The 24,775-nt window shown below is 38.5% G+C and overlaps 1 protein-coding gene across 1 annotated transcript; it reads right to left on the bottom strand.

Annotated features, from left to right (window-relative positions):
* Window positions 1-24,775, bottom strand: hk2 (hexokinase 2). Its single transcript, XM_028413523.1, has 18 exons — window positions 24,486-24,775; window positions 21,660-21,822; window positions 18,757-18,905; window positions 15,919-16,038; window positions 14,839-14,934; window positions 14,059-14,158; window positions 13,533-13,716; window positions 11,794-11,955; window positions 11,463-11,696; window positions 10,198-10,502; window positions 9,962-10,110; window positions 9,755-9,874; window positions 8,281-8,376; window positions 7,681-7,780; window positions 7,342-7,525; window positions 5,334-5,489; window positions 1,793-2,029; window positions 1-1,680 (listed from the first exon to the last, which is right to left on the bottom strand). The coding sequence occupies exons 1-18, from the start codon at window positions 24,546-24,548 to the stop codon at window positions 1,536-1,538; spliced, it is 2,763 nt and encodes a 920-aa protein (XP_028269324.1). The 5' UTR covers window positions 24,549-24,775; the 3' UTR covers window positions 1-1,535.

Raw genomic sequence — 24,775 nt, forward strand, 5'->3', positions numbered from 1 at the left:
AAGCAATTAAATGACACCTGGGGAAACCTGTGGAGGTGCTTTGAGTTCAGTAGATGATTAGTGTGTGACTTTCAGTTTAAAACATTCATGGCCTGTATAATTTGGGCTGATTTCTTCACAGTATTCCAATTTTTTGAATTCCTGTTTTCGTGGGTTTTATGAGCTGGGAGCCTAAATTATGTAAAAATGAACAAATACATACTTGAAATTGTTTAAAATGTGGGCCCTGAATCTATAATCTATGAAAGTTTAACTTTTTGAATGGAATTCTGGAAATTAATGAACTTTTCCTTGATATTCTAATTTTGTGGAAAGGGTCTGTAACTACGTGACTTTTTACATTCACACTTTGTGACATCACACCCTGGCATTGGTCTGGAATTACAGCATTAACACTTTAAATGAATCCAATCACAGAGCAATCACACTACAGCATGTTTTAATTCAACCAAAGTGTGAACAGACACCGACAGTAGTTATAAGCTTGTTGGAGGAAGTAAAAAAGTAAAAAAAAAAAAAAAAAAAAAGAGTTTAGATAAATGTTAGGAGCCATTTTAAGTTGGATAAGATACAGTGTAACATTTATTGTATAACATTTGTTCCATAGAGAAAGACTGTATGATAAAAGTGGAAGTAGGTGTTTACAAACCTAACAAATGAACTAGTAAATGAACTTCTGTTGATGCAAATGTAGCTAATAAATAAAAGAGGACAAATAGAACCAATTCCTCTCATTATTTCCTCACCAACCGCATCCAGATGTGCTTATACTCCTTGCCTGTTACTTCATGGTTTACTTATCGTTCCCTCCAGGCAAGTCTCTGAATCTACTCAGACTATAAAACCATTGGGGATCGATTGAATGATTAATGTTGGTACGATTTTTATAATATCAAGGGCATGGTGGTTTAAAACAGCATGGTGTGGAAGGGATTTTAGACTTGTGGATTTTAGTTAGAATACCTACTGTAGTCCTTTCATACAGTTTATATAAGTTATGTAGTCATGTAAAATCTTTTACATTTTAAAAAAGTATGTTTTTTAGACTTGTTTAGATAAAAATATTTTAGGAGCATGTATCCTGGTTTCCTTCTAACAAGTACAGTGGCTTTTGTGTTTTGCTTTTGTCTCTTTGTGTGAGGCACTTCATCTTCCTCTTAAAGCTGCTCTATAGATGGGCTTTTTTTAAATTTCAAGGTAAAAGTTTACATATTCAACACAAATTACAAACGTTTAAAAAGTACTGAGCTGAGAAGACACTTAAAGAAAAACTAAAGTTGGAGTGTATAAAAGTCTTACAGTTTGTTACATTCACATTTCACAGAAGGTGCAACTAATTACTCACTATCTTTCATATTTCAACATATATCCCCTTCACATATGGGGAGGCACAATGAAGTGATTTGATTGTAAAATTCTGATACTTGTGTTTAAGTACTACAGTACTTAACTAATATTGGGGTATATGTAACTATTTTTGCTGACCTGTTCTAGTTATACATCTTGCTATCCACCACTACCACCATCTTTGGGATTCAGTGCTGTCCTCCACTCTTGATCCTGCAGGCCACGGCGGTGATCAATGCCGCCCCCTTCCCACTTCCATCCTCGGACTTGTGGAAAGTCACATGACACTGCGGTGCCAAATCCTGCAGGGTTTCTTGCATAATGCTGGAGAAACTTGTGTGAGAGAGAGAAAAGAGTTTCAGTATTATACACTGTTGCATTATTCCAAATAATTTAGGTTTTTGTGAAACGGTTCGGTTGTGTTAGGCCCACAGCCGCTTCTTACTGAGGGTGTGTCTTATAAAGGGTCCCGTCCACTCCCACAGTGATGTAGAGCTCATTCAGGTTGCGGTTCTCTCGTATCTTGTCAACCACAGCAGCTAAACCAGCCCCGCAGAGCTGAGCAGCACGTCTGGCGACGATGCTGCACACCTCCTTCACCAGCACGCTGTCGTCACACGTGGAGCCGGTGAGCCCCAGGTGCTGCAGGATGGAGCGGACCTGACGCATGGCTAGGCGGTCACTTTGGGATCAGAGAGAATGACGAGAGTTATCTACAATTACACATAAGTGGGACAGCTTTGTCATTGAAGTAAGAGCAAACTGTCATCATCAAAAAACCAGTAAAACATTCAGATAAAAAGAAACATAAGTGTAGGTGTCCTCAGTCTCAGTCAACAATTCAACTTTCAATGTTCTTTGTTAAGTGTTTAGAATGGGAATTTTATAACAGAAGGTTTGAGTGAAGCAAAGTCAGCCTTGGCTGTGACATTGGGTGGCGTCTGTTGTGCATATTTTCTTCAAGGACATTTCTGAAAGTCTGAAGAGATGGCATTAGAGGTGTGAGCAGTCTTAACAGACTGGCTCATCATTTGCCCTATTCTCTCCTTTCAATGTGCATGTAAATGCATTTTACTTAAGAATAGCCTCTGTCCAATTATTCTACCATAAAGGTTTGACTGACAAAAAACGAAGCTAGGATACTCTGTCCTTCAGGCAAGTTTTCACATTTCTTTTGTTAAAAGTGACTACTGGGCCACTGGTCAGCTTCATGACAGCCAGCTTTTGGAAAGAGTAATTGTTCTTGCAGAGTTATTGACCTCACAGTGCTCCCACTAATTTACAAATCTTTTCAAATATTTTTATATCCTTTCTATGTCTACATTCAATGAACAATGGATTTGATTTGGGTTTGTCCTGGTGTACTGTGTGAATTGTGGGACGCAGTTGTGCATGGCATTCTAAACTATTTGCTGTGCCACAGGTAGACTACAGTCAAATTCAACGTACAGTGGGTACAAAAAGTATTCAGACCCACTTACATTTTTCACTCTTTGTTATATTGCAGCCATTTGCCAAAATCATTTAGGTTTATTTTTTTTCCTCAATAACGTCTACACAGCACCCCACATTGATCATCTGCTCTAACATGCACTGTGAGCTGTAAGGTCTTATACAGACAGGTGTGTGTCTTTCCTCATCAAGTCCAATCAGTATCATCAAACACAGCTGGACTCAGATGAAGGTGTAGAACCATCTGAAGGATGATCAGAAGAAATGGACGTAGCTGAGTTCAATATGAGAGTCACAGCAAAGGCTGATACTGAAAATGTCAACTATTCTGTGGTTTTCTGTCAATATGGGGTGCTGTATGTACATTAATGAGAAAAAAATGTTGTAAACAATTATGTATATAATGTAAATTGTCATTTTTCACCATACCGAATCATAATGTGCAATAACAGTTCACTGAAGTCACTTTATTCTGTTATTTAATCAAGCATTCATTCACCTTGTGTTCATTTCTATTCATCTATTTTTTATATATTTTCTTCTCATGTGTGCTGTTGCTGCTGTAACACTGTGATTATCTTATCTTTATCTTAAAATAAACTTCACTGTATATCTTTCAGCGGGTGATGTCTTGTAGCATGAGTAAAATATGAAACAAATATTTGCTCTAATAGTTTTTTTCTTTTTGTTTGTTGCATCTTATTTCATCAAAGTGTTGTTTGCACCGTACCTCAGCAATGGCCCTCAGCCACTGGCTGACCTTTCCTTTTTTCACTATTTATCACATACTTTTCTTACTTTTATCATTGGTATCTACTGTCTCATGATAACTGTCCTTCTCTCCTGAATAGCTTCATCTTCAGTTTGGTGCATAATAACAAACCCTGACTCTTTCTTCAGAGTGCACAGTGGCAGGGAGAGTAAAGTGGTTGATAAACAGCTAGGTGAAATAGATGTTTTAAGCCTTTTTTATGACGACCTGCAGAAATATGTTTATATCATAACTTATTTCTTAATCTTCAGATACACTTTCCACTTCTTTTTCTAAGCCCGAGTATTGACTGAGACTTGAAGCTATAGCTTTTTAGTCCTTTTATCAATTACTCTGACATGTTTTGGGGAAACATCTACAGTGATCAAAAATTGTGCGGCACTAAACTTTTAGCAATATAACTGTTATGTATGTAATGTATATAACTGTAAAAAAATCTGAAATATGAACGGTGGTCTATGAAGAGACGTTAACCTTTAATTGCACCCAGGGTTCCATACTAATTCAAAAGATCATTTTACAAGCAGAGATAGTTGCAAAGAGAAGAATAAGATGGTAAAAATATGTCATGAGAAAAACTAGACCTGAATGTCTGATAATTAATAGCTTTTCCTGCACACTAGCTCTGATGGAACTCTCCTCTTTCATAGCTGGAGGTCTCAACATGAGCAGATTTGTAGTGACTTTCACCTCCTAATAAATCTTTCTTAATCCTGGAAGAACAATGTGAAATATGTGAAAAGTGTTCCTGTTCATGTCAATGACAGATGTGATGTCTTTATTGTTAAATCATCTTTCAGATAGGTAGACATCCCTTGTGTAATCCAGGGTGAAACTCAAACATGATCAAATCATAATTAATCTCTCTTCATAGACCACCATTCATATTTTTTTAGAAATAATGTAACATAGGTTCGACTGGAAGGGAGGTGACTTAGGTACTATTACGATACATCACGATACATCTACTTTGTCATTTAGTGCATAAATATTTTAAAATTATCTTTTCTAGAAGCAAAATTAAAATTAAAATAAAATCCCTTCCAATGCCTTATTTACTTAACACCGCTTGAGGCATGCCCTCAAAGGCAGCGTGAAGTCTCATCTCAGTCCGCTCGCCAACACCCTTTAAATCCACCAACCCACCACATACAGTAAACTGCCACATCCATCTTTGTTATCTTCGATATCTAGGCAGTGTGACATTTATTTATTCAACAGTGTATCAAGTTAAAATTATGAAAATCTAACAAACGCGTCTATGTATCTATGTACCTTCTCTTAATGATCACAGTTTTTTCATGTATTTTAATTCTACATGACACGGACCTGAGTACATTTGGTGAGCAGAAATATTGCTTTGTAGGCACATGTAATCTGTGGTGCCTGCTCTGATTTGCACTGGTAATATTTGACAACAAAAGCCATCAAGATAGATTCTTCAGCAAGAGCTGGAGGTGAGATCTCAACTGCTAAGTTTGCTTTAAACATCAGCAGCTACCCTGTTACATCCTAAACATGTATGACAATCAGGATATGCCTAATGAGTCTGCAAACTGTTCATAGTGCTATAAACACTTCTCATTACACTAAGCATAATTTGAGGTGCTAATGTGTTCAGATCAGCCTAGTAGTAGCAATACTATGCACCACTGTGCATAGTAATGTGTGTACAGTGTGACTTTCCGGAAAAATCAACAGCAACATCATGAGATGATGAGCCAGAGCCATGAAGAATGTTTAAAATTACCTTAACACTCACCGTTCAATTTGTGACAGGAACTTTGTCTCAAAGATGCCTCGTGTCTTGAGTCTCTCTGACACTTTGCCTCTGAACAGGAGCCCCTTAGCAGTAAAATCCAGTAACACGTTTCTCACGATCTCACCCAGGTACATGCCACTGATCATCTTCTCATACCTTCAACAAAACAAACACAAGCTGAAAACATTCCACAGCCACACCTTGGTAAAAAAATTAAAGTATTCACATTATGAATCTAAATTCCCCCCCAAGAGCTAACTTATGTCTTGTCTGGCCTTTTCTAAGTGTGTTTCCATTCCTTTCCTTCCTTTGGTCATGTCCATGTGATAGTGTTCCTTAGTGTTATGGACAGTCTATCAGCAAAAAAAACCACACCGTAGTTTAAACCATCAAAGTGATTCCTCAAACAGGACGTGATGAATTCAGAGGAGACAGCACAGAAAATAGAAGCCGATTTACACCAGAAGCATTTCGGAAAGTACGTTTCTTACGGAAAGAAAGACTTAACTCTCACTAATTTAACATCACAACCAGCAGAGAAACACAGCCACAACCACGTCTGAGGAGAGATTCATTTTGGAAGTAGAAAAAAAAGCATGTTATATAATATAACAAGAAAAGAGAAGAAAAGGCAGAGAGAGAAGCAGCAACTGTTTTCAGAGTGGAAGGTAAGAAGCTCATGTTTACAAACAAGAGGTTTCAGTAACTGCTCTGTAACCTGTAGAGAGGACATTAACCATCAAGTAAACAGCAGATTACTACGTGAGTTTCGCAGAAGCAACATATTCTATTCTATTCTATATGCACAAATGCACTATGCTTCAGAAACTCTTCAGAAAATTGATGTCGCTCTGGAGACGCGATAATAATGTGCCGCTGTGGGCGCTTCTGTAACACTTCAGGTGTAAATCCGGGGTGAGAATCTGAATGACGTCAGCAAGGGCCAAGGGCCAAGGCAAATTGTGAGACCTAGATTCCTGGGCCAGAGCATCTTCTGGCGCCTGGCATTTATGTGGATGCTATTTTAACAAAACAGTTACGTAAATACTGTTGTTGAGTCTGTGCACATTCCTCAATGACAGTAGACACGTAAAGTTGGGGCTGACAGCTGCACATTACAGCTAATTATAATAATCTAATTTTGATGCAACAACCTGTATCAGTGATAGTGAAACAAGACAACATAATGACGACATGACGAATCTGCCAACAAATGACAGATTGGTGTATGCAGGCAGGGCAGGCGGTGAAGTGGTCACACACCAAATTTCATACACGGAACAAATGTCATTACTGCTATCAACACTGAAAAGATCAAGGCTCAAAAGCTGGTTTTTAGAGGATCAGCATGAAAGGCCCAGGTGCTTATGCAGCACTTTGAAGTTCCACCATGGCCTCTCTGATTAGAGTCTGCAGAGCGTCGCCATCCTGCTGTCACAGGAATTTACTCTGTGTGGCTGAGTGAGCATTAGTAATTCAACACTTTTTTTCACATATTATACTATCTGAGTGCAATAATGCCGCCTCAATCTCTGGAAACTAAGTATTTATTTATTTAGTGTTATTTTATTTAATACATTTTTCTGATAATGTGTATCTGATATTACTGAGTTTGCATTTTCTCACTGCAGTAATTTCCCCACTGTCAAATTAATAAAACGATTATCTCATACGATATACTGGTCTGATCCTCATGACAGCATTTATATGTATTATCAAGAAGTTGATGATTATGCAAAATTTGGAAGGTCTCCCAATACTCAAGTTCAGTTGAGTTCAGTAAAATGTGTTTTGTGAATTCCAATTCCATTCCCTAATTCCTGACTTATTGATAATATTTACAAGACCGGGTTGGATGAAGTCCTAAAAAAATAAGTGTAAATCTATATTTTTATGGTTTGGAGTATAAACTGTGTGAGTATGAGTATGTACTAAACACATAATTGTGCATGTACTGTAGTTTATACTGTGACCTTTTTTAGGATAACACAGTAGATTGAACCACTACCTCTGTTTTCCAGGGTAGTTAGAGCAGTCATCCACAATGCAGTCAAACTGGGTGCGAAAGTCATCGAGTTCTCCATTTTCACCAAATGCTCCCCACTCAATGTTGATACACATACGACCATCATCACCCTCTACCGTTTCAATGTTGTGCATTTCCTCCATGTAGCAGATGTTGGTCCCTGTGCCTGAATCAAACACAAAGGGATTTTAAGTTTCAGCTTCATTAAAAGTGAGCACACAGCCACTCAAACAAGTATATCACAGAATATTCAGATACTATTGAAATGGTACTGGGTTTGCAGTAGGTGACAATCACTTAAATGCCACAAGACTGACTTACCTACGATGAGTCCCACCTCACATTTGGGGTCCTCGTAGCCGCAGGTCATCATGGTTCCTACCGTGTCATTAACTACTGCCACGTAATTCAAATCAAATGCCTGGAAGCAGAGACAAACAAAAATCATCATTATATAACATAAAAGCATGAAAAGAAATGTCCTCACAAAACAGGAGAAACTGCTCTTACTGCTCACCTGTATATTGATCTAAGCAAACCTTCACAGTATTATATATGAGCTATTTCAGTGTTAATATAGAAATATCTTTTATAAGTTACAAGGACAGTTGTAAATATCCTTCAAGAATTAAATAAATCTTAAGAAGCTGTTGATGGCTTTTACAATATTTGACAGATGCCAAGATAAATGGCAACTAAACACAGTAAAATGACTTACTAACATCTGTTTTTTTTTTTGCAGTCTACAGGTATGTACTGACCACAGCTACAACCAGCAGTGATGTAAATGTTGCTCCATAGTTTGTTGTTGCTCTGTGGCTCCCACATGCAACAAAGCTTTATGACTGGCTCTGTGTGTGAGGCATTTTCGCCTTTTTTATTACATGGGACATCTGTCACATTTGAGATATGGACACTGACCTTTTTGCGTTGGACAGCTTCTTTTAGTAACATAACAACATCTTGGCCCTCACATCCGCTGGCTTTGAACCCCTTTGTCCACTTCAGAAGAATGCCCTTGAACAGATGACAGAAGGAATTTGTGTGTGTGTGTGGTTCTGTGCGTGGGCAAAGAATAACTGTCACACAAAATGTTCTAACTGCAGAAGGTGCAGCAAACTTAACCTTGTTACATACAACAGAAAAATCTGTTTGTGTTCCCCAGGTGGCAAAAACCAGAACAAAGTTTGTTTTGGCCCGGACATTTCATACTTCACAAGAAACGTGTGTGCAGAATTTCTCATATGGCCCTCCCACTGCAGCATACGTAGCATGCATACATAGATTTTGAAGACATTTCACTGCTCAACAACGGCAGAAAAACAGCAGTTTATACGAGCATTGAAGCGGAGAAGGAAGATTTGTTGCCACTATTTGGGATGTCACGGTTTTGCTTGTTAATCATGTTAATAGATTGAACAACAGGCAGACAGCATTGTTTGACCTGTGTGGAATTTGCGCAGCTGAAGAAGCTTTTCTGCTTCTCTACATTAACCCCACCCACTCTGATCAACCACACAATAGTTCTCGGACACAACCAAGAAAAAAGTTATGCTCAGACGATGTGTCGAGAACAAGCTGCAAGGCCTCCCCAAAGCACTGCTCCAAGACCAAAGTGACATCCTCTTCTCGTCGGAGCACTGAGAGAAAGAACAACTTCTTCTATTCTATCTATTCTATTCTGTTTCTCTGTTCTCGTGGATTATGTAATAAGCTTCATCCAGCTCTAATTGCTCGGGTAAATTTTGAACACAAACATATTTTAGATTTACTATAATTTATACTTCCTGAGTATGTCTGAGTAATCCTGTAACAACTGTTAAAACCAAAATTACTTTCAAACAAGCATGCTGACTTATCAGCATAAACCCATTATTGAATGTGGGACTTGTCATTTAGTTATGCTTCACATATTCAAGCATAAAAAACAATGGCAATAACAAAATAACATAAACACTCCACTAGAACAATGCCTTATTTTAGACATTAGAATGAGGTGGTGATTCAGAGTAGAAGTTCTTCACCCACTGCTTCTTATTGTTGTCATCACGTAAACAACACTCCCCACAGTGCACTGATTGTTAAAACTTCAAGCTGCTTGGAACAGTTGATTGTTAGAATTTGTTTTGTTTTTTTAATGTGAAAACTAAGCTCACCCCTTTGCATGGTACCGAATGTATTGTCTAGACTGGCTTCTCTACCAGAAACCAGATAGATCATTACTGCAAATAAAATCCATTGACTAGTTTATATAAAAGAAAATAAGAGAAAAGAGATCTGCAAATCCAACTTAATGTCACTGACCCCTGCAGTTCATAAAAACATTAAAAAGTTTAACAGCTATATTTTATCTAACCTTGAATGATTGCTGAATAGTGAATAAAGGCCTGATTACCTGATCCAGTCTGCTTTGATGACAGGGGAAGGAGAATGTAAATCCCAGTGGTAAGGATGCTCCTCTCATACCCATGTATTCCAGAAAGTCAGTGATGCAGTACACAATGTGATTGAACAGCTGGAACATACAAATACACCCAACATTATCATCTTACAAATAATTTTAGGTGTGTAATTTCTGTTCAATATTCGAATGATTTATTACCTCTTCACCTGTGCCTTGCATGGTCTCCTGTGGGATACTGTAGATCTTGTGATGCATATCTACATTATGTCTTTTTCCACTTCGCACTTGCACCAGCAGTACACGGAAACTGGAACCTCCAAGGTCCAAAGCCAAGAAGTCACCATGCTCTGACCAAAACACAACACACACCATTATAGAATCTTATCTCCAAACTAGGGCAGAGCAGGATCAGACCAAACTAGATCTTTCACTACCTGTTCCATCTGGAGTGGATCTGACGTACGTGGGAAGCATCTTGACGCTTGCCTGTTCATGGGTTTGCTTTGACAGGCCTCGCACCATCTCCTCACTCATTCGCTTCTTGACCTCCAGTAGCTGTTCACGGCTCAGGCGGAGGGTGTCGAGGATGCGCTGTCGTTCAGCGTGTTGAGCAGCAAGACGGTAGGCTACTGCGGTTACCATAGCTGATCCTTTCCCACTACCATCCTGTGACAACAAAAAACGCACATCGCAATCCGGCACCAGTCGCCGTAACATTTTGTTAAGCCTCCTGGGAAACCTATAGAAAGAAAACACATTTGGTCAATGTGTGTGTCTTCTGCCATTGTCTGCTGCACAGATTGACATGGACTACTGCAGTGTTTTCGGATGTGCAGAAATATTAACACCACTGATCCTTGATTATTCTTAGACATCATCTTTGAATAAAATGTTGGGGGCATTTTGTTCCCGCTTCTTTTTGCAGGTACTTGTGTTTATAAAGTCATAAAAACATGTTGTTTACAACAAGGGACCAGACAGGCAATCACATACTTCACATTATCATACTCAAAGGGAACTAAGATTAATGGATTTTGTTGACTGGCCTTTTGTTGACTAGCTATACTATAATCTCAACCTTTTAATTTCCAAAGTAGTCTTTTTACCCCTTGTTGCCCAAACAATATCAGCCATATCCATAACTGTTCTCTTGTCAATCTACTGTATATTAAGGAGTCTGAAACCATTCAATTCTCATTGCCTGAACTCAGACAAAAAACCTGTGCATTCTTTGGCCAACAGTTGGATATCATACAGCCAAACAGACTGTATGGAAGAAGGCATGGCAAAATGTGAAGCTTCAGTACTAAGGAGCTATACAGTAAATCAAGTTAAGCAAGACATAAAGTAACATAATGGTCCAATTAAATAATTAGATTCATATGGATGGATTTTACACAATTGTGCAACTTTGATAAAAATAGTTGTAAGAATTATCTAGATATATTGAATTATTGATATATTATCTAGAAAATGTTTGACTGACAGGCGTCTAATCACTCAGGATTGTTGAAAAAACGAAAATGCACGCTGCACTCTTGTTTTTCAGTTCAAGGACATGCAAACACACTGGATAATAGTGAAGATACCTCCATAATCCTGTAGTCACTTTAGGTACATCTATAGTAACAACTGCTCACAAACAAAGTTCCACAGATCAAGTTGATGGCAGAACATGATAGATGTGCAGCTCACTTACTCTGGATGATTCTTGTAAACAGAGCCATCCACTCCAATAGTAGAACGCAGCTTCTCAGCGGCTTTGTTATCCCGGATTTGTCTCAGCACCGCTGCTAGAGAGGCAGCACACAAGTGTGCAGCCCGTGTAGATACTATCTGACACACCCTTCGAGTCGCTATGCAGTCCTCCACAGATGGGTCCAGACTGAGGCCACGGAGCACCTTCTCAGCACTTGTCAGACCTTCCTCATTGCTATAAATAAGGCAGGCAACAAATCACAGTCAAAAAAATAAATTGCATTAAGGACACAAAAGACACGAAAGAAATGATCAACTAAAAAAAAACTAACTTGTCATTCTCAATGGAGTAGATGTAGCTGGTACTGAAGCGCCCAGTGGTGAGGAGGTCTGGCGTTGTCTTTCCCTGGAACAGCAGCTGCTCTCTGGCCATTTTTACCAGGATGAGACGCACCAGTTCCCCAAGGTACATCCCACTGATCATCTTCTCAAACCTGCACGTCAACAAGCATCAAGAGAAAAATGCTGATCCATAATGTATAATTAAGGACAGTAAGTTAAACCTTAAATCCATGTTCTAACACTGCATATTTACATGCGCATAAAAACAGACAACTGAAAGCTGAATCTTCTATTTCTGAGAACGCCTGTAAGTTGGGTACAAAACACCATCTGTGTGACATTTCAGTTTTTCTTCTTGTAGCAAATGATCTTGAACACAAAGGTGATATTTAACACTGCAGTAGACCCAAAACTGTTTTGTGTTATGCTGATGAATATACAGTCACATCTTTGCTCACAATCAGTCGCAGGCTTGTTGTTTTATCAGAATTGCTTGACATAAATGGAGTCCAACACCATGAAGTTATGCATTCCATTTTTCTAGTGATTATGTGGAATGAGATGACAAATACCAATATATGGATTTTAGATCCACACTAAGTCATTTCACTTTGAGAGTAAGCCATTTAGCCAAGGCAAACCATTAGCATACACAAAACTGTATTCTACAAAGGCAGTATATTTTCTCGATATTTATAAATTTATGACCTAATTTATAAATTTTTAACTGCATACATAAAGGTTAGCAAAAAGTACAGGATAACATAAACGTACACTTTGTGAATTTTAAAGCCCAAGAATATTAGCAGTCATCCTTAGCATACACTCTAAATGTCGCACTGTTGCATACAAACAAACACATACTGTCTTTTGCCCTTCAGGAGCTGGTTAAGAATTTGCAGCAGTGTCTGTATAAATCAGCTGAATGTATTCAACTACATGAGCAGCAATCCCAGTTGTGTGGCCTCACAAAACCTTTCTGATAAACCTTTCCTCATTCATTTTATGTCATAATTAATGAATCCCAGTCGAAATTTGTGCTAAATTTTGGGAAATTTCCTCAAAGTGTTCTTAAGATATTGCATTCACCCAAAGGAAAGCATGCTTTCGATCCCAGTGGCCTATAGCAGACCTGGTCAGGTGAATGAAAACAGAATGGTCATTCAAAAATCAATAAAAAGCAGCAGAGTTGTGCAGTCACACATGTCGAGCCCAACATGTTATGTCAATGCCCCCTCTCCTAACACATTTTCACCTTTTCTTTCACTTTTTTCTAAGTGTCATCACATTTTCCTGTTGACTGTTGCTGCTGTCAGGTACTCTTCAAAACACACATTTCTTGCCTAACTTTTACAGCCTTTGGGATTTTGTTTGATTAGTTTTAACACCAAAAAATGTCTACAGTAACAGTGTTTTTACCTAAATTGGGGCTGCTCTGTGCTCTGAGCTGTGCACGGGAGGAGAAAATAAGGAAACACTTATGTTCGTTCCATTTATTGCCTCTTGCCTATACTGCATAAGACCAATTGTCAAGAAATGACAATGATAATCCATAAAAAAATAATGCTACTGCATACAGAAGCAGGTCAGATGTGAGAGCTAAACTAACTAAAATATGACCAATATACCAATTTGGAAAGGAAATTATAAACTACATTATCTGTAGTCCAAGTCCTTCTACAGTTAGGTAAAGCCACCGCTGATAAACGCTTCAAATGAGGTCACTCACAGCTGCTTGCCAGGATTTAGCGAGCCCGCATCTATTTCCCGGTCAATGTCAGTCCGCAGGTCCTCCAGTGCACCATCGTCCCCAAAAGCTCCCCATTCTGTATTAACACACATCCGCCCCTCATCGCCATCCAGCAGCTCAATGTTCCTCATCTGCTCCATGTAACAGGCATTAGTCCCAGTTCCTTGATGTGAGAGATGTTACCATAACAATTACTCTTCATCTACTAACATGAGACATGATTTTCAATAATGCCACTGCAGTCTGTTGTTGCAAGGTCAGTGCAAATGGCACAAAATGAACCATAATATGAGGGACTCATAGAGTGATTTAAGAAAAATCAAACAGTCTTGCACAATTCACATGCAATGGATGAGAGCTGGGACCCACTAATAACTTTACTGTATACAATGTTCAAAGATACTGCCTGTCTTCTCCTGAAATGGTGTTCTGAGTCTGTATTCAGTTAACTGGAATAATAAAACACAAACCTTCACAATCCTTTTCACAGTTTGGTCAGACTTACCCACAATGAGCCCTATTTCACAGTGTTGATCATCATAACCACAAGTCATCATTGTTCCCACTGTGTCATTGACCACTGCCACAATGTCAATATCAAAGTCCTGCAATGAGATAACATATGATTGGACACATTCAAAGCAGCACTTATATTAATATTAAGTCACTAGTATTTACATACAGCAGGAAAACAAATCTTATAAATACATTTTTCTAATCTAAAGGGAAAAACATTTTTGTTTTTGTTAGGACTTCCAGTAATAGTAACTTTGTGGGTTTGACAAGGATTTAGCTACACTTGTTTGTCCTTCCAGGGGTCTTATAAAATGTAAATAAATACACATAAATGTGTATGCACAGAAATGGCGTACATAAAACATATTTTTTATAAGATGCACCCCACGCACCTTAATGTAACAAACCAGAGTCTTCCTGGAAATGTGTGCATGTAGATTATGCCTTATACCTCACCTTCTACATACCCACATTTAACCCTAAAAAGTCAATGCAAAGCAGTTCATGAATATTGATGAAGAGAAAAGACTCGGCTGATTAGAGCGTAATTAAAGCTTGTCATGGAAGAGAGAACCAAACACACAAATCAAGGTGCTTGTAGGCGAGGTTAGAAAGCACAGATTGTAGTTTTTGTTGTTGGCTACACTAAAGTCACACACAGGGTAGTTATTATTGAGGTAGACTTGCATCATGATAGCATTCACAATTAAGAATGAAGTGAAATATGATGGCACACTTCATGAAAATGAACACCATCATTTCTATTTACCCCTCTTTTCTTGATCGATTTCCTCAGAAGACTGACTACATCCTTTCCCTCTACTCCGCTTGACCTGAAGCCTTTGGTCCAAGACAATAAAACACTCTGCAAATAAGACAAGACAGTACAGAGTCAAGTCAGGTAGACAATAAACCATCCTCCATTTTAGTGAATATCAAAGCCCTTAAAAGAGATACAACATCAAGTCACACACTACTGACAAGCTGATTTACTTATTAATTATTTTCCTGAGCTTGCTTGAAAAAAATCATTACACAGTCTTGTGTGGTCTCCAGTTTTGTCGTGACAACACTGATACATGTTATTTTAGCTGTTCACCAAAATATATTCAAGATACAGTTATATAATTAATATGGCTTACAGTGCAACTCTTAGTTTTAATTTGAGGGTCTTCATATCCATTAGAGGAAGGGGTCATTATAAGGGAATTATAGCCCATTAATATGGAACGTTCCCTTTTTCAAGGGACAAAAGTAATCGGGCATTGATTCAAAAGCTATTTCATGTTCAGCATGTGCTATGGGCTTTCCAGGTTGTATCAGTATCTAAGTCTACCATAAAGTCTTCATGAGAGCAAATGCAGAGAGTTCACACAGTGCAAACCATTAACCAGCCTCAAAAATAGAAAGGCCAGATTAGACTTGACATCTAAAGAAGACAGCCCAGTTCTGAAATGGCATTCTTTAGATAGATGAAACTAAGATCATCTTGTACCAGAATAACGGAAAGAAGAAAGAAGTGGTGAAGGCTTTGCTCATTGCTCATAATCCAAAACACACCACATCTTCTGTAAAACATGATGGAGGCAGTGTGGCGGCAAATAATAATTCAGCAAAAGCAACAATATCTACAGCCTGGGCACAGCTGCAGAGATTCTCCTGCAGAGGAAACGGCTAATCAGAAGTGACTCAGAGCACTTAAAATGTTGCTTCTCAAGAATGTAAAAAAATCTAGCATGAAACTAATCTAACTGTGGATCACCACATTAACAGAACTAACGGAACAGCATGTTACTACGTGATAAGTAGACTTTCTTCCAAAAGACATAAGAACTTCGTCATCACTCACCTCATCCAGCTTGGTCTGTTGACAGGGAAAAGAGAAGGTGAAACCCAGAGGAAGCTTTTTATCCTTTATGCCCATCTTGTCCACAAAATTGGCCAGACAGTCAACGACGTGATCAAATAACTACAGGAGAGAGAAGGTCAGTCAGCTCACAATGCAGCTTTCATTTTTTAGCACAGTGTGTATGTGAGGGATACAGTGTAAGGCCCTGATTGTCGGTGATGTACCTGTTTTTGTTAAACTGTTTTGAGGTTGTTGTGCAGTTTACAGGCACCCTGTAAATTAGACGTGAATTAGACCGCTGATTTCCAAAATTACCGCCTCAGCATGTTGGTTAGAATAGCTTTTTTTTTTTTTCTTTTTAAATGTACCTGGAACATTACTCTGAGTCAAACTCCCACAGCCAAGAGATCGCTGAAGTGAGGAGCTACCAATACATGTGTCAAAGAAAACTTTTCTACAAAAAGACAGCTCAGCTGTCATCTGTGCTTCAAGGCTGCAACATATACATGTGTCATTACAGTAGCCTATGTATCACATCATTAGTAAGTGAGACAGATGTTTTACAAATGGATATGAGCAGACACCTCTAGTTTTTGCAACCTATTTAATCTGTTCTCTACTTTTATTGAGCTCACAAGCTGCGAGAACTCCCAAACCAGAGCAAGGACAAATTTCTCTGTTCTCGTGGAGTATGTAACAAGCTTAAGACTTTGATCATGCTCTCACAGAGTGGTGCTAAATAATGTAAATAAATGTAGTGCCACATACCAAGGAATATATATAGACATATATATATAGACATATAGACATGTTCAACTTCAAAAACTTGTTCAAACTAACGCTGTCATCTAGATGATGTGATTTCAGTAAAACAATGCCAAACTGCATTCTGCACGTATTACCAAAAAAATAAGGTAAAGGATTTTAGTTGCTGAACTGGCCTGCCTGCAGTCTGGACCTGTCACACTTTGAAAACATTGGAGCATTTTAAATTGCTCAATACAACACAGGATTATTTGAACCACATGACTCCTGTATCAAGCAAGGAATCACACAAATAACCATGTTGCTGCAAAATATGATTTTGTCAACATACTAGTAGCATTACCAAACATTCTGGATTGATTGCTTGTTCCTGTGGACAGGTGGGAGCCAGAAATCCTTCTGACTGATAGGAGATCAAATACTTATTTCATTCATGAAAATGAGAATTTAACTTTTTTAAAATGCCTTTTCTGGATTTTTTTGGTAGTGTTCTTACTCTCACTGTTCAAATAAACCTACCAATTAAATTATAGATTGATCATTGATAATGTCATTGTTAATTCATTCAGTTTACCATCATTGCTTACACACTCTTTGTCTCACACACACAGTCATTAATATTCATTTATTAAACCATAGTATTTTTGTATGTATAATAATTTGAATAAGTTTAAGAAATTATAACTTTTTAATGTATTATAATTATTTGGGGGTTTTCTGAATAAAGAGCACAAATGTTTACATATAATACAATTAATTGTTATAAATCGTTTTCATATTGACATTGATTAACATTTACAAACATACGAACACACACGTCTATACTTGAGGCACTTATGAACATATGTACACACACACACACACACACGTCTCTACAGGGGTTATTTATGTACAAACATCTATACAGGGGTTCCCTCCACTTTTTGCCACATGCAAGATGGCAGCGGTGGCGACGCAAGATTCATCGCTCAATGAGGCTTCTAGGTATATATGGCTATGGGTATAACTCCCAGCTGTGCACGTCGGTGAGGACCTCTGCTGGTCCATTCACACCACTGCAGTGGCTGAGACAGCACATAAAAGACTTTATTTCCTCAGGAGACTGAGGAGTTTAGACTAAGCACCTCTGCCCCCTGCACCTTCTACAAGGGCACTATAGAGAGTGCACTGGCTGGCCTCATCCACCACCACCTGGCACAGCAGCCGCTGCTCGGACGAGTGTTGAAGACAGCAGAGCGCATCACCGGCTGTCACCTCCCCTTCCTGCAAACCATCCTCAACACACACTGCCTCAGCAACGCTCAGAAAATCATCGGAGACCCCACTCACCCCAGCCAAAGGGTCTTTTCACTGCTGCCGACTGGTAGACGCTACCGGAGCATCCGCTCTCAGACCACCACACTCAAAAACAGTTTTTTCCCCTCAGCCATTAGACTACTTAACCAGTAGTTCTAGTGTACATTCTCATACTCACTCCCTTTCATTTGCACATGTGATACTTTTATTTTTTTATCTATTTACTTAGGCCTTTTGTTTTTCCTTGTTTATTAGTACTTTACTTGGAGGTGCCTGCCTGCCTGCCTGGTTTTAAGCATTTCATTGCTCAGATGACTCCACTGTCTATACTGTGTGAATCTTTTCTTCTACATCATTAATTTCATATTTTTCAAAAATCCAGCAGTTTATCATTCATATCTGTCATACATTCAAATGTTTTAAGCCTTTCAACAATAAAGATAATTATCTTTTCAGGTTTCAGATCTTTCATTTGCAATTCAGAGCAGTGGTTCAACTGCAGCAATCGAACTCACATATCCCTCAAGATACGCATTTCTAATGTATTTTCATTTTAATTAAAACATTTGAAATATATGCTATTAAATGTTTCATGTTGATACTGCAAATTTCTTTATATTCTCAGTTTTTCTTGTGGTCTCTTGTGACTTTCTGTGTTTCTATATACATGCATAGCACACACAGCTGAGGCTCTGGTAAGCTGCGAGATGAACGAGATGAACAGTGAATCTCTTGTTGTGTGCATATATACTCTGAAAGGTGTGGATTTCATATTACCTCAGACCCACTGCCTCTCATGATGTGTTCAGGAATGGCGTAAATCTGACTCTCCATCTCCACCTTTTGCATGCCATCAGCCATGACTTTGACCAGGAGCACTCGGAAGTTGGATCCACCAAGATCAAGAGCCAGGAATTCACCTTGCTCTTTGAACACAAACAGAGAAGAATGTAATTCAACTTACACATCAAATATTAGGGAAAAAAACAAATTGTGGTATTTTTTCCACCACTGTTAATGGGTAGAGTCACGAGCTGAGCTGTTTAGGAATGCACAATGATATCTGCACACCAAGCGACAAAACTAAATATCAGCATCAGCCCAGTACATCACAGATCAGCTTCCACTGACAATACTTTCCATACTGCAGAGTAAAAGTGAAAAACACAACACATTTTATCCCTGCATCTAGCAGTGGATCATTAAAGCTAGGCATAATAATATAATAATAATATTTCAACAACAACGGATTTGACATGTAATTAGTAGGAAGGACAATATGTGCATATATTGGTATCAGTTTTGACAATCTACCAAATCAAATTTGACATTACCATTCTGTCAGCTAATTAACAATTTCATCTTCCAGTTCTAGTAAAAATGCTTGCACAATTATAACTCACACGTATTAGAGAGAACGTGAGATATTTGGCTCAGACTGGTAGATAAAAGATGGACAACTGTAGGCGTCTGTTGCAGAGGAGTGCTGAAGGTATATTAAGGAGGTAAGATAAATCGTACTCTCTGCATGAGAGAGCAGAACGTTTACATTTGCAATTCTGAACTTTACAGCATATTCTAAGTTTAACATTTGAATAAATAGCTTTACATATGCAGAAAATATACATTAACTCTTAATTATGCCTGTGTCAAATATGCAACATAAAAAACAATATAACTTATCCAACATAGGGTCTACTGTAAGGGGGCCAGGGCAATATGCAATGCATGAATTTGTGGCTGGAAATCCCTTATTGATTTCCTGCTATTTACAATGAAATTAGAATAATAATATCAGCCAGGCAACTTTGAAAATCTTTTGTTTTATTGGCTCTCATTAATGACACTTCCGTCATTGTTAGGTCTTACACCACTCAAAAACGACATGTGTGATCTTCATCCAGACCATCTGCAGTATGGATGTTCTATTATACAGTATTACATTGTTTGTGCAACTGAAGCGCTTAGAGCTGTTCCTTTAGTGCAGGGGTCGGCAACCTTCAGCATTAAAAGAGCCATTTGGGCCGGTTTCCCACTGAATAGAGCACACTCACTCTACCAAATTTAAAATCTACACCTATTTGACCACTAAACTGAAGGTAATATTAATCTATAGATAGATATAGATAATCTGAACAAAAAAGGCCAGTTTATATGTTATTTTGATTTCAGTGTGCATCATTAATTCCCTCCATGCCGTAGGCTACAGTAGTCAGCCTGAATTATAAAAACACATCGTTCAGGGTCCGATATAAAAATATGTATTTTCAGAATAACAGCTTGTGTAATTATTTCTTTCACCTCGTTAATGTGAGTTCTGCTCCTGAACTTCACTGCACAGTGTATCCTATCCATTTCAGGGCTGTAAGACGTCACTTTGATTTTCACGAAGGATTGAGCTCTGATCTGGCTGGAGCGGTGTTTACTTTTAATGTAGTTCATGATGGAAAACACCAGCTCGCAAAGGTTGACAGGACTCCAAATGCAAACTTCCATGTTCATATAAGTGTCAGGAATGTCATTCAATGTTGGCTATCGAACACGAGTTTGTCCGGTGTCAAGGGTGCTGCGTACAATGCGCGACCGTGACGCATATTTTGACAAAATATTAAAAGTATTATTTTAATATCACAAGAGCATCTTAATCTCCAAAGAAACAACTATTATTATGAAAAAACTCAATGAATAAAATAAAATACATTTAAATTAAACGGCCATTATTTATTCAGATTATTATTATTTTTTTCTAAAAATGAGCTCGCCGCCTGGGAGCCACAACAGAGGGATGAAAGAGCCTCATGCGGCTTTGGAGCCGCGTGTTGCCGACCCCTGCTTTAGTGCATTCAGTGCTATGATGAAACACCCTAATGCTGTGAGGTAATACCACTACTGGAATAAAAAACAAATCCTGAAATCTGTGGTTTTCCTCGTACCTAATATTGAGTTCTTACTACAACTTCTTTTTCACATATTTATACACCAATCGTGCATAACATGACAGGAGCACTGACAGGAGAAGTGAATAACACTGATTATCTCTTCATTATGGCACCTGTTAGTAGGTGGGATATATCAGGCAGCAAGGGAACAGTTTGTCCTTAAAGCTGATGTTAGAAGCAGGAAAGCTGGGCAAGCCTAAAGAGTCTGACAAGGGCTAAGCTGTGATGGTTAGGCGAACGGATCACAGCTTCTCCAAAAATGAAGCTTTTGTGGAGTGTTTCTAGTCTACAGTGGTCAGTATCTATCAAAAGTAGTCCAAGGTATGAACAGTGGTGAACTGGTGACAGAGTCATGGGCAGCCATGACTCTGTCATGATGCCTGTGTGGTCTGACCCAACAGACAAGCTACTGTTGCTCTCTAATGTCTGATGAAGTCAATGCTAGTTCTGATAGAAAGGTGCCACGCTAACCCCTGTTCATCACCAAAAGCACAGACAATGTGCATGTGAGCATCAGAATGGGACTACGGTGCAATGGAAGAAGGTGGTCTGGTCTGATGAATCACGTTTCCTTTTACATCATATGGATGTGGAGTGCATGCCTTAGTGGGTCGGTGCTAACTAATGCAATATTAAGCAGGTGGTCATACTGTTATACCTGACTGGTATATACTTGTATACCAAGTTTGTGTTCAATGGAACCCATGTGCCTCCTGACAATGTGTACAAAAGGGGTATTACCTGTCCCATCAGGTGTGGAGCGCACAAATGTGGGCAGCATCTTGACCGCAGCCGCAGGGTTGGTGTCTCTGCACAGACCTTTGTCCATTTCACGCCGAAATCTCATTGAGACATCCATCAAGGTTTCATCTGACAGCTGGAGACATTGCAGGTATTTGTCCACCTTAAGAAATAAAAATTAAATTAATATATTGTTATACATTTAGACAGCTCTCCCTTTTGTTTTACAGGTTCTTGTATGCAGTGTTTTTAACAGTCTGTGAAGAAACGTGTATCAAAAACAAACAAAAAAATCCTCAGGTTTAGATGCAGCATTGAAAACACCAGAAGCTTATGATATGTAATATAATACAGACACATTTTATTTGCGATTTCTTAGGGTACCAGGTGTGTGAGTTAAAGGCAAACAGGATGAACAGCAGTGACATCGTGCCACAGCCAGTTTTTGCTTATATTTACTGTATTCACCAGTAACTTTGCAGAGGATGTATCCAGGCCCCACACTGAATTCTGAGGCAGTTAAGCAGTTGCTGAAATTTGACACGGTCCATTATTTATTGATGATGAAACAGAACCACAGTAACTTGCAACTTTCTACACTGTGCACAGGCACGCATGGCGGTATCACTACCATAAATATAGAGTGTATGTACAGATAGCTCATCCAACTTGTCAGGTACATTTCTGCTACAGCCATATACAAGTGCGGCTCCAGTCAGAAGCAGAAAAAAAACTTTTGTGCTGCTAATACAATGAATGACACACTGGACAAGAGGAAATAACATTTATACTATAATAATTCACCATTTGAATGTGCTCAATATGGTAAATGGTAAATTGGTAACTATTGTAGTTAACCAATTAGATCAATTAGAGAGACAGGTTTAGGGTTTGGCAACACACACAGGTCAGAACAAGACAACCCCATTTTCCACATGTATAACACCATTTTATATTGTATCCCAATTAGATTCAAAGTTCTAATTCAATAATTGTGGAATGAAGGGTCAACAAAAAAAACAACAAAAAGGATTGGGGGCAAGCAACTGCATATTGACACTAGTTGACTTGATGAGCACATGTGTCGCTATTAAGAAGGGATTTCTAATTCTTCCCTTTAGAAGCTTTATTAAAATAGCAAAATATTCTAAAAACATGTTTTTGTATTTCATGATGGGTTAATAAGTGGATCAACAGGAATCATTGTTCATTTTATAATTAAATAGATTAAATATAATGTAATGTATCAGTGTATACTGAAATAAAATGCTAATTTTTAAGGAGCCACAAGGGGATTTTTTTCTATACATTTCCTTCCTTATTCATACTTGTAGGTTCAGTGTAAGTAAGCAGCCATGAAGAATGGGCAGCTGTTTCATGGAGTCTTTGAACAAGAAAAGCAAATGAAAGAAAAGGAACAGCAGGACAAAGGGATAAATGAGTTCCATTCAACTAGTAATCAAAAAAAACAGCAGGAAACATCAAAGGGCAGGATAACTGTACTACCACGCAGGACAAATTCAATTATTCCTGTTCGTTGCTGCACCAGATTGTGCAAGATTATGACCAGGAAGCTCTAAATAAGACGTCAAATGAAAATGATGACAGGATATCAGTGCAATATCCTGTCATCATTTTCATTAATAATAAGTCATGCCCTTTTCACAATGTAAATATGACTTGGGAAAGACGGACAAGTGACACTAAAAAACTCGGAAGGGAAAAAAAAAATCCTTTTTTTATGAAGTGCAATGGATTTAATATGGATTTAATAATACCAATTCTTAAAATCCCAAGATTGAGCTTAACATTTGAGACATTAGTCCATAAATCTAAGTGTTGTGGACGTCGATGTGTAAAATGTGTAGGCTACTAGAAAGTAAAACACAAAATACTGTATAGACAATACAATACCAACTATTTTAGTCAATCCACAGCTGGCTTCCACAGTGAGGGACAGACTAAAAAACATAGATTAAAATATGTCAATATCCATTTATATATCTCTTGATCTCTTGGCATTCTGTCTGTTATCTCTGAAGAAGGGCAGACTGACAGGTTGTTGTGCTGCAGTGTCCCTTCAATGTGTGGGTAGTGTTTGTTGTTGTCATGCTCTGTAAAGCACCTAGGGTTGCCTCTGAGTATGACAATATGCTCCACAAATAACAAATGTACTTTTTCCTGAATCATCATCATCATCATTAATAGAATATTTTCATACCAGAAATTTTGAATGTCATACCAGGAAAGACACAGGTGATATAGGGGCATTCCTGCTATAGTGTGTTATTGTCAAGGCTTATAATCATAATGTTTTTGACTTCACCCGTGCTTTTATCTTCTATCAATATGTCTGCTAAGATACTCAGTCGAAACTGAGCTGAATAGAGCTCCATCACTATAAATAGCATTGTCATTTGCTTAAAGAAGCTAAGTTTATGTCAGCCTAAACTAAATGTATGTTATTAATTTATTCTGTTTATATCTTTTTACATTTCCACAACCTTCCTCTGTGCACAGAGGACTGAGGATGTCAAACACTCACATGCAGCACAGGTACGGATTAGCTGCAGTACAGAGAGCTACAGTACACATTAAAGAGCTTTACTCTTCTCTTGTCTGAGCACACATTTGTAAGTTAAGGTTAATGCAGATATTAGGACAGAGGAAGAAGTGACGCGGAGACATCACTGCGTCACAAATGCTAGCAGTGTAGCGACCCGGATAACCCCTCTTTACATGTCCTCGCAGCAGGGCAGCACATCCAAATGTCACGTAAGGACGAAACAAAGCAAACCCGGTCAAGTGCTTCACACTGGTACTCACCTTGTGTGCTTGGTCATCATAGAGTTCGCTACAGTAATTAGCCAGCAGACTGGAAGCTAACATCCTGACTTAGTGATGTGTGCCGACTTTTGGTCTTCCAAGTCCTCCTGCTTTACGGACCTGCTGAAAGTTTATCAGCATTCAACAATAAACACAATACGATGATGTTTTCACGCGCAGCTCGGTCGCTTGTCTAAATTAGTGACTTTAACTGTCGTTAAAACGGAGTCGTACAGTAACAAACTTCTTCCAGCTTCCTGGACTTGGTAGATCGGTGACGTCACTCAGCA

Source organism: Parambassis ranga, chromosome 9, assembly GCF_900634625.1.
Source record: "Parambassis ranga chromosome 9, fParRan2.1, whole genome shotgun sequence".
Lineage (NCBI taxonomy): Eukaryota > Metazoa > Chordata > Actinopteri > Ambassidae > Parambassis > Parambassis ranga.